This window comes from Antennarius striatus, chromosome 18 (assembly GCF_040054535.1).
Source record: "Antennarius striatus isolate MH-2024 chromosome 18, ASM4005453v1, whole genome shotgun sequence".
NCBI lineage: Eukaryota > Metazoa > Chordata > Actinopteri > Lophiiformes > Antennariidae > Antennarius > Antennarius striatus.
The window spans coordinates 18,298,787-18,313,456 of record NC_090793.1 but is presented as its reverse complement, the minus strand read 5'-3'; the positions used below and the strand labels follow the sequence as shown (position 1 = coordinate 18,313,456).

The window sequence follows — 14,670 nt, the reverse complement described above, 5'->3', positions numbered from 1 at the left end:
CCATAAAATTTCTCAAGATTTGGGAATTTACATGATTGGAATTCTGCAGAAGTTAAAGTATCCCCCCCCTAGGTGACAGAAGCAACCACAACCTAGCAGCAAGAGAATGATGGTATAACTCTTAAGACATTTTATTTATGGTGGTCGATGACATCGATGTATTCTACAAAATAAATAAATTAATAAAAGCTCTAAAAATACAAAGTACCAGAAGTTAACACACATGTTATAGAATAGTAGCACTTAAATGTTGGTAAAGAAGGGACTTATTTATGTATTGCATGACATTCTATATTATATCTCATTTTATGCTGTATTAATAATCTAACACCTGAAAACAACGTGTAAGCAATATTTTCCTCAAATAAATTTAATGGTTTAAAAATAAAAATAAATTAAAATTGTACCTGCATTTGAAGCTAGAACAAAAGCAGTTGACTCCTTTCCACCATTGACATCTTATTTTAAACACAACCAAACACAGATATGGAATAAGTATATTTTTAATTAGTTGAACTGAAACATTACTGGGGATCAACTCAACGCCGTTAAGTAGCTTCGTTCCTGACAGAAGGCAACCCAGCTTGGTGACGAGGACTCAAGACAGGCGAGGCAAGAAAGATTCACACTCAGTCCCCCTTTGACTCCTGGCGTTAACATTCATCCTGGTCAATCAGAGTGAATATTTATCCTCTTACATGCAGCACTCTTTATCCATCTTGATATCAGATTTTTGAAAAACGACATCAACAGTCTGAGCTGTGATGTGAACTAGCTTTGTCAGCTGGCCTCCCATCAGTGAATTCTTGCAGGAGTCATGTTGAATTGGATTTTTTTTTTAATGCTTTAGGCACCACAAGCCTAAATTTTAACAAATAGGTAGGTATGATGATGACATACCTAAATACATACGCATAAGCCACATGTATACAAGAGAAATATTGACGCCAGGTTAAAAAAAAAAAGGCGAAAAAACCCCACAGACATGTTTTCAAAGACCGTTAGGACAGTAGGAGAGGATGGAGGATGGGGGGGGGGCACGAAGGTAAGGATGGGGTGTGCTGCTTTTAGCCCAGCGTAGCTGCCATGCTGCTTCACCCCACACACCAGAGAACCACCAGATGATCCCATTTCAAACTGAAACAGACCAATCAGATGGTCTGACAGATACACTTACTCGTCCGTTTTTGCAGTGCGGTCTGGGGCGCACCGGAAACACTGTCTTTAAAGATTCAAAGAAGAGCAGCGTGATCAGACTGAACAATCAATCAATGATTGGAGAGAACGAGGCGACGCCGTAGCGACATTAATTCTGATACATATGTTCTTCACATACTCAGAAAAATTTTTTTTAAAGCTGTGTGTGATGACAGGACCTTTCACAGTGGCAGGATATTCACATTAAAGTAGATAGCACACATCCATACATAATAATTGATGGACCATTATGTTATATGGAGCCTATAATATTAATACATCTGGATTTCTACCATTCAAATGTAACTCATGGACTTTCTATCTCCTTCATCTGTTTGTAAATGTACCCTTTAAATATTGCAATGTAAAGTGTTCATTATTGCCTTCACAATTGTAAATGAAAGAAATAAAAGTCACTCATGTAAACTTACTCCGTTCATCCGATGAATTCTCCCTGGGGGGCCAGGTGGGCCTGGAGGACCTGGAGGTCCCTGAGAGGTGAGACGGTCAGATCCAACAAAAGCATCATCAGTGATTAATTAGTTTAGATCTTATTCATAGATATTTGAATGGATTTATATGTCTTCTGTCTTCTTACCAGCAGGCTGACTGTCTCTCCTTTATCACCTTTCCTCCCAGGCAGGCCAGGTCGGCCCTGCAGAACAGAAGTAACAAAATAACTCAAAATATAGATGAAAAGTCTTTTATCTGAGCAGACTTTCCTTTGCTAGTGAGCATTATGTGATGTTTTTGGCTAAATCTGAGGTAATCAAAAATGTGGATGATTTCAGAAAAGTCATATGAAAAATAATAGATAAGATTTATTATAAACACATAACAGTCACTCACTGAGCGCCCAGGGAAGCCATATTCTCCTTTCTGTCCAGTTGGTCCTATTGGACCCTGAAATTAAAAGAAGCTCAGTGTACTATACGATACTCCACTGAACAGTTCATATCAATAATAAAGAAGAATCTGGTGCATAGCCTGCCCACAAATGTGAGCATTTGAAAAGACGTCCCAGATGATAAAATATTTGCAGATATTCATGTTTTATTTTGTAAAGACTCACCATTAGTCCAGCAGGTCCAGGAAACCCACGGTCACCCTATGATACGAGTTAAATATGAACACAAATACAATGAAAGCAACACAAGTGTTTGTCTTGCTATTGGCTCAATTGACTTCATTCTAAATTATTTAACATCAATTCTAATTTACTTGTTGAATTTTACAAGATAGCAGCAAATACTTAAACACTAATATGTTGCTACTTTAATTTAAGATATTTGTCCCCTACCTTGATACCTTTGGGCCCTTGAGGGCCTCGTGGTGCTGATATGATGGATCCATCGGCAGCAATGGTCACTCCAGGTTCTCCCTTCTCTCCCTGTTAGATTCAATAACATTTATTTTGCTTATATAGTACATAAGTTATTAGTTGTGATTCAAATCCAGTTTTCCAGCTCTGTCATTTCTCTAAGATCTGATTCTCACTTTTAAACCTGATGGCCCCTTGATTCCTGGAGGGCCTACATCTCCCTTTGGTCCCCGGGGGCCCTGGATAGGAATAAAATGTATTTTAAAAGAGAGGCTGGTGACAGGGTTACAAGTAATGTATAGGAAATCTTTTTATTTTAATCTTTGCTGAGTCTAAAGCCACCATCCTTGGTAGTGACATTTGCAGTGCTTTTGATACCTACCCTTTATATTCCAAAGACAGCACAAATGGAATTGGAAAAAAAACGTAGTTACAATACTCCTTAATGAAAGCATTTATTCTTAAATGCATGCATGCATGTCTATAGAATATTCTCTACATTCAGTAAGCACCGAGAGGATGTTACAAAAATGTTCTTACAGGAAATCCGGCTCTGCCAGGCACTCCTTCAGGGCCCTGCAACATGCAGATGCAACATACAAATCAAGACACACACACACGCATGCATGCATGTGCAGAGTTTTACATGAGCGCAGATGCACGCAAAAGCAGAGTCTTTACAGGGAAAGGCAGACATGCTCAGCATCACCTGTCAGAAACACAGCTAAAGCGCTTCATAAAACCGCTGATGACGCTACAATGAAGTGTAGGATGGGATGCCCTGTTTAAAGGTGAAAATGCTCCTTTGCATTCACAGCTCTACCCACCATGGGCCCTGGGGGTCCTCTGATCGCCGTTAAGTTGATGATATGATGATCATTTTCACTGAGGCGCAGCTGGAACAGAATGAACAGGAAAAGCACGATCAGAGACTTCAGCTCCACTCTTTCAGAGTTGCCTGGAACTTCGAATGATGTGTGTTGATAATAAAAATGTTGGAATGCATTCACATTAACAGCTACAGACAATATATAATCACCATCTCACCAACATTGTTTTTTTTTTTGACTGTGGGAGGAAGTCATAGAATCTATGCAAGAGAACATGCAAATGGTTTTCAGGTGGATTTGAACTCAAGGACATTCTTGTTGCGGATGAACAGTGTCACATCTTTTGCCAGTGGACACAATACACTAATCACCGACTGCACAGTGGTTTTAAAAGACATTCATATTTATTTCAACTGAAGCAGCTGAGCTAAATAGGAAACTCAGTCATATTGATCATGTCAGTTCAGTTGTATGTGATTGATTACTAGCCTGCTGGCTACATTATGTGTATGTGTGTGTGAGCGTGTGTGTGTGTGTGTGTGTGTGTGTGTACATACATCTTCCAAATTAATCATGGGTCCAGGAGGGCCAGGAGGCCCAGGGGGTCCTGGAACACTGAGTCCATCAACGCCTCGGTCACCCTTCAGGACACAAAATGTAAATGATGGAACAAATATCGAGTGTGAATATAAGTTCTCCTCCGACTTAACTTGGTGGTGAAGAATATAAGTAAATACTGAGCAGAATGTTGTATTGTTATAAAACACCGACAATTATTTGTTCAACATCCATACCTTGGGTCCCGTACTGCCTTTTTCTCCCTTGGCCCCCTGTTTGAAAGAAATAAAGATGAGATGAGATGAGATGAGACAAGACGAGATAAAATGAGATAGTACTTAATTGATCCCCATGGGAAAATTAAATTCATACAGCCTACTAGTGAGGTGTACTGAGCCAACCTCTATGGGTTGAGAAAAACAGAGGGGAAGGGAGGGGGTAAGAAAAAAAAAAGCAACGCTACCATGCTTCCAGTAGAAAGCATAATGAAGACTGGCACAAGAAAAGCCTCTTACTGGTACAAATATTTGCACAGACATAACATAAATCACATGAGGGGTAAAGCAGAGACTAAGTGTGTATGCAAGTTAGGTCTAAAGTCCAGTGTTTATGTACGTGTGTTCTGTTGGATGTCCTTACTAAGAGTAAATAAATTAACTACATCAGTTAATAATTATTTAACCTGGGTTTTAAGTATTTTATTAGTTATAAGTCCTAATATGGACACTTTTCCCTGTGACTGCATTTTTGCAATTTAAAATATTGAAGAAACAAAGATTAAAGATGATTTCTGAGACCCATAACAGAGCTACTGCAATGAACATTTTATAACTATAATGAGCAATACATACAGTATTAATTAATACATTTAATACAAAACATTTGTTGTGTAAAGTCCTGTCTCTTACCCGTGCACCCGGTAACCCAGCAGGGCCCTGACGGCCATCTCTTCCAGGGTCTCCCGGCTCTCCCTGCACTCACCATAGAACATTAAAACATAGAAGAGTTAATGGCACACCTAACAGTGGATTGAGGCATAATATACAGTCTGTAGGGAGTTTTAAATGGGAAAAATGGGCAACACATTCTGGTATCCCTCTCTTATTAACATCACTCAAGTAATAAAATATGTCTAAATTCAAAATTGGACCAGAAAAACTAAATCACAAAAAGGAGAGGTCATACGCAACAAAAGCAATTTTGGTTCACCTTGACAGAAATTCCTGGAGCGCCTGTGGCTCCATCCTCACCCTGCAAGAGACAAAAGACATCACCTTCATCCACTGAGCAAGAGCAATAATGATATGTGCACAGCTAAGACAAAGCACAGGTTGTTACTAGTATAATTATTATAATTAACTAACAGTACCTTCTTTAAGCATAATGTATAGCAAATAAACTTCAATTGAAAGGTTACCTTTTGTCCTTTTAGTCCAGGTCGGCCAGGGGGACCCTGGAAAACACAAGCAATCAGTGTACATGAAAGAACCAATGCATACACAACACACACACACACACACACACACACACACACACACACACACACACACACACACACACACACACACACACACACACACACACTTGGTAATGACCTGTGGGCCTCTGACTCCGGCTCCGATGAGCATGTCACTCTTCCCAGATCCTTCCATATCCTGAATAAAAAAGAGTCTGACATTAGACACAAAATCCTGGGGACCTTTGTGGTGCAGCAGACGTGATTGTTTCATCCTCTGTTGTGGTTCAAATGAAACCCGTGCTTTGGTCTTATCTTATTCTCGAGAAATTTTATACAGTATGTACGAGTAATGGAATCACCTCTACAAAGAATTTGGTTCCTGAAGGTCCAGGGGGGCCAGGGGGTCCTGGAGGACCCGCTGGACCTCTCCTCCCTGGTGGACCACTGCGTCCTGGCGGCCCTGAGGAACCATTTACACCCATAGTTCCACATTCACCCTGCAGAGAAACAGAAAAACAGGAAACTCCTGTCATGAAATGCTACATTAACATGGGTTTGCTCTATACTCATTTTATGAATAACATAAAATGTTGCATTACCTTTGGTCCAGATGGTCCAGGTAGTCCTTTGTCACCCTGAGGATATGGAAAAAGGGGAAAGGAGGCAGTATTACTTCTTACACACAATGATTGATATCGACAACTAATCTAACCCTAACCCTGACCCCAGGATGGTGGATTGATACCAAACCCAATCACTATGCAGGTGATACCCACAATCCATCTGGGATGACCATACCTTCTCTCCCACAGCTCCTGGAACACCTGGGGAGCCATCCTTCCCTGATGGACCCTGGATGAACACAGACAGACACAAGCAGGGGTAAATGAAGAAAACAGAAATTATATCAGTGTGAAAAAAGAAGCTGATATAAAGTAAGCTGTTTGTTAACCCTTTGTTGGGCCCAGCAGGGACCAGCAGCACAGGAATACCCTGAGATTCCTTAAGTGATGAAGTCATCCATGCAAAAATGAGCATTAACTTCAGTGCATCGTGTTTCACTCATGTGCAGACAGCATTGAATGATTATCGACTACGGCATTGGGAGATCAATTTTTCATTGTCATTTTTATAATAGTTAAACTTTGCTAACTGAAAGCGTTGGATGCATTAAATTGAACTTCAGATTAAGCTTGTAGTCCATCTTACACGTTGCGATTGACTTTGACTTCGGACAACCTGCTGTCATTCACCTGAATTGAAACACGAGGCAGTGGAGTCGGTTAACTCTGATGCCGCTTTTTCATCACTTTGCAAGAGAGTTATTGTTCTTGTATTCCTTGGATGAGCCAGAAGCATGAGACCAAAGTACACCAATGTTTCTGTGCAGCTTGTTTCTGTACAGTCTGACAACATTGTGTACTATAAGACTCAGGTGTTTTCAGTGAAACACTGAGCTCCAAGGCAAACTGTCAGTATTGCATTTGTGTTATAGAATTTATAAGTAAAACGCGTGCTCAGTGTACTAAATTAGTTTTTAAGTTTGATAAATGCATCAGAGTGCCTTGATTCTTTGTAGTCACTGAGAACAGATGATAAAATACAGGTAGAAAAAGGCAGATTTGCGCGTTTACCGTGTCGTGTGGGGAAAAAAAAGCATGATGGCAGCTCATACAGAGGCATTGAAGTACACACACACACACACACACACACACACACACACACACACACACACACACACACACACACACACACACACACACACACACACACACACACACACACACACACACACACACACACACACACACACACACACACACAGCTCTGAAGCAATGTGATACAGTTGCAGTTCAGTTGTAGATATGAAGACAACATGACTGAAGACTGAACAGCCGTTAGCTTGAGCACTGGGTGTTTGTCACTGTTTATTACTTTTAGTATTAGTGAGCAGTGAACAGTTTTGTCAGTACTCTGGCTTTTGACTGTAATTCTGCCTTTTTTTAAAAAAAAAAAAAAAGTTTGCAGGTTTTACTAAAGCAAACCAGCAAAATATACCTCATCCAAACCTTGACCGGACCCAAAGTCAAGCTCAGATCCAGAAGCAAACCTGGATTCTGAACTGAACCCAGAACTGAACCCAGAACCGAGGTCAGAGGACAACTCTGGGATCAAGGCTGAACCATCAGACCCAGAACCACTAAACCAATCGTCAAACATCTGGAGCAGCAGACAGAGGGTGGACAGGAGGTGGGGAGGAAGGATGAGGACGGGGCAGAAGAGACATTGGTGAGGGATGAGAACAGACACACATTGGTCACCACAACATGATTTAAGACACAAAGTTTAACGAACTGAAGCGGGATTTTGATCGGAAATGAAAAAGGATGTATAGGCCCCACATAGACACGAGGACAACACACAAACTCCACACAGAAAGGACTGGAATGCAGTTTGTGTCCAAACTGATTGAAGCTACTAAATTCCACACAACTTTATCTACATCGGGGTTAAAGTAAATATAATCACAACAAAGATTAATACATGGACACAAAAATATATTACAGAAAATACAATTCAACTCCTATAAGCATCCCCGGGAGGCCTCCACATGAGGAATTAATACAGCTTGCCTTTAACTTACCGGTATTCCAGGAGTACCTGGGAGCCCATCTCTGCCAGGGGCCCCGGTTGGCCGAGCATGTCCAAGAGAGAGGCCTTGAGCTCGGTCAAACGGAGGACCAGGAGGTCCTGGAGGACCCGGTGGACCAGGTGGACCCTGGTGGGAGTTTTTAATTATAGTCAGATGGAACTTTCAGATCATCCGATGGATTATCACAAACTTTATCTCACCCTGATGACTACAGTCTCACTGTCCGGGTCTTCAAACCCAGAACCCAAGGCATCTGCACCATACTAAACACACATAAACATTAATCCTACATACACTGAATGATTATTAGTAACAAATACATCGTAAAGATACCCACAGGGACACTGCGTGATCTGGGGGGTCCTGGTGGTCCAGGGAGCCCAGGGGGACCTGGTGAGCCAACTCCTGGTTCTCCCTGTTCAGAAGAAAGGCCAAGACAATAGGAAAGAGGAAGAAGATGTGTCGTTCGTAGAAGAAGATAATAAAAATGAATGGAATTTTAAATAAAGTGTCATCTGCTTGTTTTTTCTTTATTCTCGCCTTTTCTCCTTTGGCTCCAGCTTCTCCATCCCAACCTGGAGGCCCTTGAGATCCCCTCTGACCCTAGAAATCAGACATGGTTCAATCATTTAATGTAATATTAATATTTAAAAACGGCAAAGAATTCCGAAGACCTGTCCAACAACTTACTGGATCCCCTTTGTCGCCTTTGATTCCCTGTGAGGAGAGAGAGAAGGATTCAGGATTGGTTTTAAATATAAACTAAAAGGGTTATAAAGGCACACACACACACACACACACACACACACACACACACACACACGCGCGCACACACACCTTCTGTCCTTCTCTCCCAGGCAGGCCTGTAGGCCCGGGGGGGCCTGTTGGTCCTTGTGGCCCTGTGGGTCCAGACTGAACTTGCCCTGGAACAGGGGATGGACCCGGTGGACCCGGTGGGCCTCTGGGTCCGGGATCTCCACGTTCTCCTTTTAACTGAAATCTGATAAGGTCCTGGAAATGGAAATAAATATACTTTCAAAATATTTCATAACGTGTTTAAGAACTTTAGCAGCAATATACCGGATCAGAACTTACTTCCCCTGATTTCCCCCCTGATTCCTCTGTCTGGTGTGGTCCTGTGGAGAACATGGCATCATCATGGATTGATTTATGAGAAAACACTGCACATCCTGTAACTCATTCTAACCATCCCATTTTTTTTCTCCATCAGAATTACGCGAGAAAACAATGGAAATTTCATTTTTGTGCCACTCATTAGAGGCAGACGAAGACTAAGGAGTTAAGTAGAGCAGATCTATCACAATATATCACTTAAGGGTCATAATTTGAGCTAAAACCTGACCTCTTCTGTCATCACTGGTTCCTGTTGGGGTCTGGTGACCGGAGTATTCATCTAGCTCCAACTCTGGAGCTTCAGTGGGCGGAGCTCTGACCGGAACACTGTCCTCCTCCTAAAACATTTAAAGATAAAAAAAAGATGACTTATAGATCATCCAAAGTTAAAAAGATGACTTGTGTAGTTGTTGGGCTCAACGGTTGCTAAAAGTTACTCATCCTCTGAGGGGCGTCTTACTTTGTCGCTTCAAAAGCCAGTGTTTATTATGGGATGTTTGGGGTTAGACTGACTTCAAACATGGTGTCAGAATAGAGAAGAGATTCAAACACTGATGCTTTGGGATTAACATAAGAAAGAGTGTGTGGAGCACAGCAGGTGACACACACCTGCATACACACTCTGTTTGGTCGCATTTAGAAAGACGTGGAATTTGATCATTTGCGTCACGTTTCCGTTCGGCCAACCTAAACACACCACCTGTGGTCTCAGTTGTTACCTGTTCCCAACACTTCCTGACACTACCTGTGGGTTTCCATGTTTTCTCTCCTTTGTGTTCTTCATCACCTCCACTTCTGTCTCTCTGTCGTCCAACGCATCGTCTCCACTAGTGTATCCTGAGGCCTTGATCAAAAATCACATTGGGAAAGGAGTTTTTCAAGAGGTCATAGATTGTTATAGTGCGTGTGTGTGTGTGTGTGTGTGTGTGTGTGTGTGTGTGTGTGTGTGTGTGTGTGTGTGTGTGTTCCTTACATAAGGATCATCATCCTCACACTGCTCCTCAGCTGCTCTGGGATCGTCTTTTATCACCAGCTGCTGAATGGATCCCTGGAGACAGAAGACATGTTCACTGATGTTCACTGGGTTCTTCAGGTGCAGTCGATTGACCGAACCTTCAACTTCATCTCTTCATTCATAATATATGAGTGAAGTAATCAAAAATCAGCACAGGGACCCGTTTCCAAACACAAGCTGCTGAACGTCAGCTCAGTGACCGTAAACCTGCTGGTTTTTACAGACTAATGTGGAAATACATGCGTACACCGATACTGAGTGTCTTCGTTCACAATGTTTGTAACACAAAGAGATCATAAAAGGGGCCCCAAGTCATTATTGGACTCCTGTGAGGCCCCAGACAACAAGGCAACAAACCATCACAGCGACCCACATTTTTTAGATTGAACATGAAGCCGTTTGGCGCACACACACACACACACACACACATACACACACACACACACACACACACACACACACACACACACACACACACACACACACACACACACACACACACACACATACACACATTCCCTGTCTGATCAGGCTTCATAGATGGGGGAGTTTGAGTGGCTGATTGATCCTAGGAGCTATGTTTCTGCTCCTGGTGGGGTCTCCCATGGCAAACAGGTCCGAGGTGACGGGACAGACAAGAGGAGTTCAAGAAAATCAAAGACGATGACGTATGGCACAACCAGGGCCCCTCCCTGGAGCCAAGCCCAGGGTTTGGGGCTCGTATGGGTGCTCCTGGTGGACGGACTCCTTCTCACGGGGCCCAACCAGGCTCAGCCCGGAAGAATGGATGTGGGCCTCTGCACTTTTCTGGTGCTGGGGTGGGCCACCATTTGAAGATGAATGGGTAGGTGGATGGATGGATGGATGGATGGATGGATGGATGGATGGATGACGTAGATGACAAGAATACCATATTGGGAACTCAGTTAAGTTTGGCTTTGTTATTATATGGAATTCTAATTCTAATACTTTATTCAGCCTGTTTCAAAGTAAAATGATCTAGTCTGTCAACTCAGCCGTGTGGACCCATGTGGGATCATGTGGGATCATGTGGACTGGTGGGCCGGTAGACAAGGGCGGTCCCCTTTTGAACTAGTTGTGTTGTGGCTTTACTGTGCTCTGCTATTTCATTATGTGTACCGACGTTAGATCGAGGGTCATTGGTGGTACCCCTTTGAAAATGGATAGCTTGTGTGATTAGCTCTAGTCCTGGTATATTCATTTCAATACACTTAGGTTTCACAGCTTCCTGTTGGACATGTTGCAATTACTCCCCCATACCCTCATCTTCAACATCTCACCCCTCTGCCACCCTCCAACATTTCTGTACAGACCTGTCACAACATACAAACACACATAAAAAATCTACAGTTAGCAGACTGACACTGACCACAAAGTTGTCCAGGCCTGTGCTTCCTGCATTGGCTACAAAAACGCCTGAATTGTGAGAGAAGGTGAGCTTTTCTGGCCGCCGATGAAAAGTAGTCCTCTCAGCCTCGCCACAGTCCATGTAGAGACGCACCTCTTCGTGCTCCACCGCCAACTTAGAGACAGATATCAGAGGTCAGCAGATATACAGACAAACTGGTTAAACAGTATGTCTTTCATGGCAATCCTTTCCCTTTCTTCGTGTCACGCCCACCGTGAATCTTGTCCACTGGTCTGTCATATCTGGGACACTGAAGGCAGCAGCTTTGTGGCTGTGGGAAGCTTGCTCTTTGTCGGTGTAGTACAATAAGATGCTCTGGAGGCCCCCACGCACCGGAGTGAGGGCCAAACCGAGCTCCACCACCTTCTGACGGGCATCTGTGATAGCAAAGAGCATACCGCCCCTCTGAGACGCTGGACGGACCTAAACCAGAGAAGGAGGAAGAAAGAGGTTGTTAGCTCAAGTCTTTGATATCTTTTTTCCTTGATATGAACATTACAATAACACCAAAAGACGTAGAAAAAAGTAATTTGCCATTTAAGAGTCAGTCAGCTGGAGTTGATCAAAGATCTAAAACATTCAGACTCGTTATCCTTGATAAGGAATTTTAATTTTAGCAATAAAAAAAAAAATTTAAATAAATGAATAATAATTAATAATAATAGTATTATTATTATTATAACAATGATATAAATTAATAACAATAGTAATTATCACTTCATAATAATAATAATAATACCAACAAATATTATCATTACCATTATAACAATGATATGAATTAATAACAATTATAATTATAATTTAATAATAATAGTAATAATAACAATTATTATTATCATTATTAACTTATTATTATCTTATTATTAGAAGAACAAGATTATTATTATTATATTACTATTATTATTGTGTTGATGTTATTTTCTAAAAAAAGGGAGGGAAAAAAGTCTGACTCCACAGCACTCAGGACTTAAATATTTCAGCTTGCAATATGACTAATATTCCACAAGATGGCAACATAACGTGACCTCAGCTGACCATAAGGGTTAGTTTCATGTGCTTTACTTCAACAAGGGGCTTTAAAAGCTTACCGTAGCAATGATGGTAAAGTCCCTGTAGAAGGACCCTGGTACGAAGGTCTTAGTGAGTCGGCCGATGTTGGCTTCAGGCCCAAAATTGTAGGCTGGAAATCCCTCATAACCAGGAGTAAAAGAAACGGCGGGAGGGAGGGGGACTCCGATTAACTCGGTGAGGTCCAAATGACCGCCTGAGCCTCGCTCTGAGAGAAGAGACGTGGTAAAATGTGTGAATGGAAGGAAAGAGGTAGTAAACAGAAGAGACAGCTAACAAACAGGGTTTATATTTTTTTTTTTTTTTTTTTTTATATACTGGTTTGATCCCCGAAGGGAAATTAAGAGTTATGTTATGTTATATGTTATGATAAACAACAGTACTGGAACGTTTTGCTGCTTGAACTTAAAAATTATAGTCATCACATCATCAAAATCACCTCAGAAGTGATGAAAGATGAATTAAATGCAAAGTGTTTTACATGAAACATCTTTTTAAACTACGAACAATATTTAATAAGTCAAACTTTGCTGCTCATCTTCCCAAACCTTTGACAGCGGGACACACACACCTGTGAGACGCTGGCGTGTTTGCTACGTGTCTGTTGCTGATTCACGCAACACGTGGGACAGATTCAATTCATACTGTCTTAAATCACTTGATTTCATCCTTGCCTCGCTGCCCTACCTCACATGGATGTAACCCTCAGAAATACACACAAAAGCCTGGTAATTAGAGTATTTAGTGTGTGTGTGTGTGTGTGTGTGTGTGTGTGAAGACATGGCTTCACATTCCCCTGATTCTCCCCACAAGAGAACCCGTCTCCCGTAGCGACCAACTGACACCTCAAGATTCCATCTCTGACACTCACATCAGGTTTATTTATACAGCACCAAATGCCGGCGGTTGTTAACAGGGCGTATTAAAAAAAACCCCAAAAAACAAAAAAACAGGTCTGGACAGAACGCTTTATTTAGAAGACGAAGATAAATAATGCAGGATGAAGAAAGAAACTGCCCTTTAATAGGCAGAAACCTCGGGTTCAACGTGGGAGGGCATCTGCCCTGAAAGGTTGTTCCCATCAACATGTCTCGCCCACGTATCTCACCCGAATAAACCCCCCCGGCAGACAGGACACCACATGGAGGTCTCTAATTCATCAGCCTGACCAACTGGAAACATACCTGATTAGAGAGGGTTTAAGATGCATGTGTGTGAGAGGCGGGCATTAAACATGTTACACACACACATGCACACAGACACACACACACACACACACACTCCTCCAGTGCAGATGTGAAGAAGCAGACACACTTAGCTTCCTGCAGAGGCTCAGATAATCTTTATTGCAGTGTGAGACACAATCAAAAGTAACCCCTGAAATCTCTGCCTCAGTTCGGCCTGAAGTCGACTCAGCATCATCGACCAGACGGGCTAAAACAGATTTGAATATTTGCCATGTCGGCCCATTTTTTAAAGTTAAGAATTAGACTAACTCTCAGATTAGTGTCCTATTGTGTGCTCTTAATTTCTCTTCGGGGATAATTTAATTTAATTTAATTAATTTAATTTAATTTAATTTAATTTAATTTAATTTAATTTAATTTAATTTAATTTAATTTAATTTAATTTAATTTAATTTAATTTAATTTAATTTAATTTAATTTAAATTATTGAAACTCCTAAAACTAAACTTAAACTCTCAGATGAAAAAAGAAATGATAACAAAAAATCTCAACATAGTTTCCCACAATGCATTGCTGTATGTGGAGATAAAGCCTGGAGAAAGGTTGAAGATGAAGTATTTAAGTTTCAAGGGTCAATGTGACGATATATTGATAACTGTTGTTTCTATTAGAAATGAGTCACGGAGTATTTTTCTGTAGCTCATGGACTAAAATGGATTATGAGGCTTAAAATAAGAAAACAAGCATGAAATACTCAAGATTCCCCTCCATGGGTGTATTTCATGGAAGGAAACCAGTTAGATTATTAAAGCTAATCAA

At 41.4% G+C, this 14,670-nt stretch overlaps 1 protein-coding gene across 5 annotated transcripts in view; it reads right to left on the bottom strand.

The window, feature by feature from the left end:
* col15a1b (collagen, type XV, alpha 1b) overlaps positions 1 to 14,670 on the bottom strand; it is a 35,310-nt gene that overhangs the window by 6,851 nt on the left and 13,789 nt on the right. For 2 of the 5 annotated variants that reach the window (XM_068340473.1, XM_068340476.1), the window contains 32 exons: positions 12,685 to 12,872; positions 11,810 to 12,019; positions 11,558 to 11,710; positions 10,126 to 10,200; positions 9,898 to 9,996; positions 9,382 to 9,490; positions 9,114 to 9,154; positions 8,856 to 9,029; positions 8,709 to 8,735; positions 8,559 to 8,621; positions 8,356 to 8,433; positions 8,219 to 8,281; positions 8,010 to 8,144; positions 7,424 to 7,585; positions 6,164 to 6,217; positions 5,965 to 6,000; positions 5,725 to 5,862; positions 5,502 to 5,561; positions 5,324 to 5,359; positions 5,116 to 5,157; positions 4,815 to 4,877; positions 4,143 to 4,178; positions 3,906 to 3,989; positions 3,346 to 3,414; positions 3,059 to 3,094; positions 2,695 to 2,757; positions 2,498 to 2,587; positions 2,270 to 2,305; positions 2,047 to 2,100; positions 1,796 to 1,852; positions 1,629 to 1,688; positions 1,178 to 1,222 (listed from right to left, as the gene is read on the bottom strand). In XM_068340473.1, coding sequence (XP_068196574.1) covers positions 1,178 to 1,222; positions 1,629 to 1,688; positions 1,796 to 1,852; positions 2,047 to 2,100; positions 2,270 to 2,305; positions 2,498 to 2,587; positions 2,695 to 2,757; positions 3,059 to 3,094; positions 3,346 to 3,414; positions 3,906 to 3,989; positions 4,143 to 4,178; positions 4,815 to 4,877; positions 5,116 to 5,157; positions 5,324 to 5,359; positions 5,502 to 5,561; positions 5,725 to 5,862; positions 5,965 to 6,000; positions 6,164 to 6,217; positions 7,424 to 7,585; positions 8,010 to 8,144; positions 8,219 to 8,281; positions 8,356 to 8,433; positions 8,559 to 8,621; positions 8,709 to 8,735; positions 8,856 to 9,029; positions 9,114 to 9,154; positions 9,382 to 9,490; positions 9,898 to 9,996; positions 10,126 to 10,200; positions 11,558 to 11,710; positions 11,810 to 12,019; positions 12,685 to 12,872 — 2,636 coding nt within the window. The remainder of the gene's footprint in view (positions 1 to 1,177; positions 1,223 to 1,628; positions 1,689 to 1,795; positions 1,853 to 2,046; positions 2,101 to 2,269; positions 2,306 to 2,497; positions 2,588 to 2,694; positions 2,758 to 3,058; positions 3,095 to 3,345; positions 3,415 to 3,905; positions 3,990 to 4,142; positions 4,179 to 4,814; positions 4,878 to 5,115; positions 5,158 to 5,323; positions 5,360 to 5,501; positions 5,562 to 5,724; positions 5,863 to 5,964; positions 6,001 to 6,163; positions 6,218 to 7,423; positions 7,586 to 8,009; positions 8,145 to 8,218; positions 8,282 to 8,355; positions 8,434 to 8,558; positions 8,622 to 8,708; positions 8,736 to 8,855; positions 9,030 to 9,113; positions 9,155 to 9,381; positions 9,491 to 9,897; positions 9,997 to 10,125; positions 10,201 to 11,557; positions 11,711 to 11,809; positions 12,020 to 12,684; positions 12,873 to 14,670) is intronic. The other 3 variants (XM_068340475.1, XM_068340474.1, XM_068340477.1) reach the window with 3 other exon arrangements.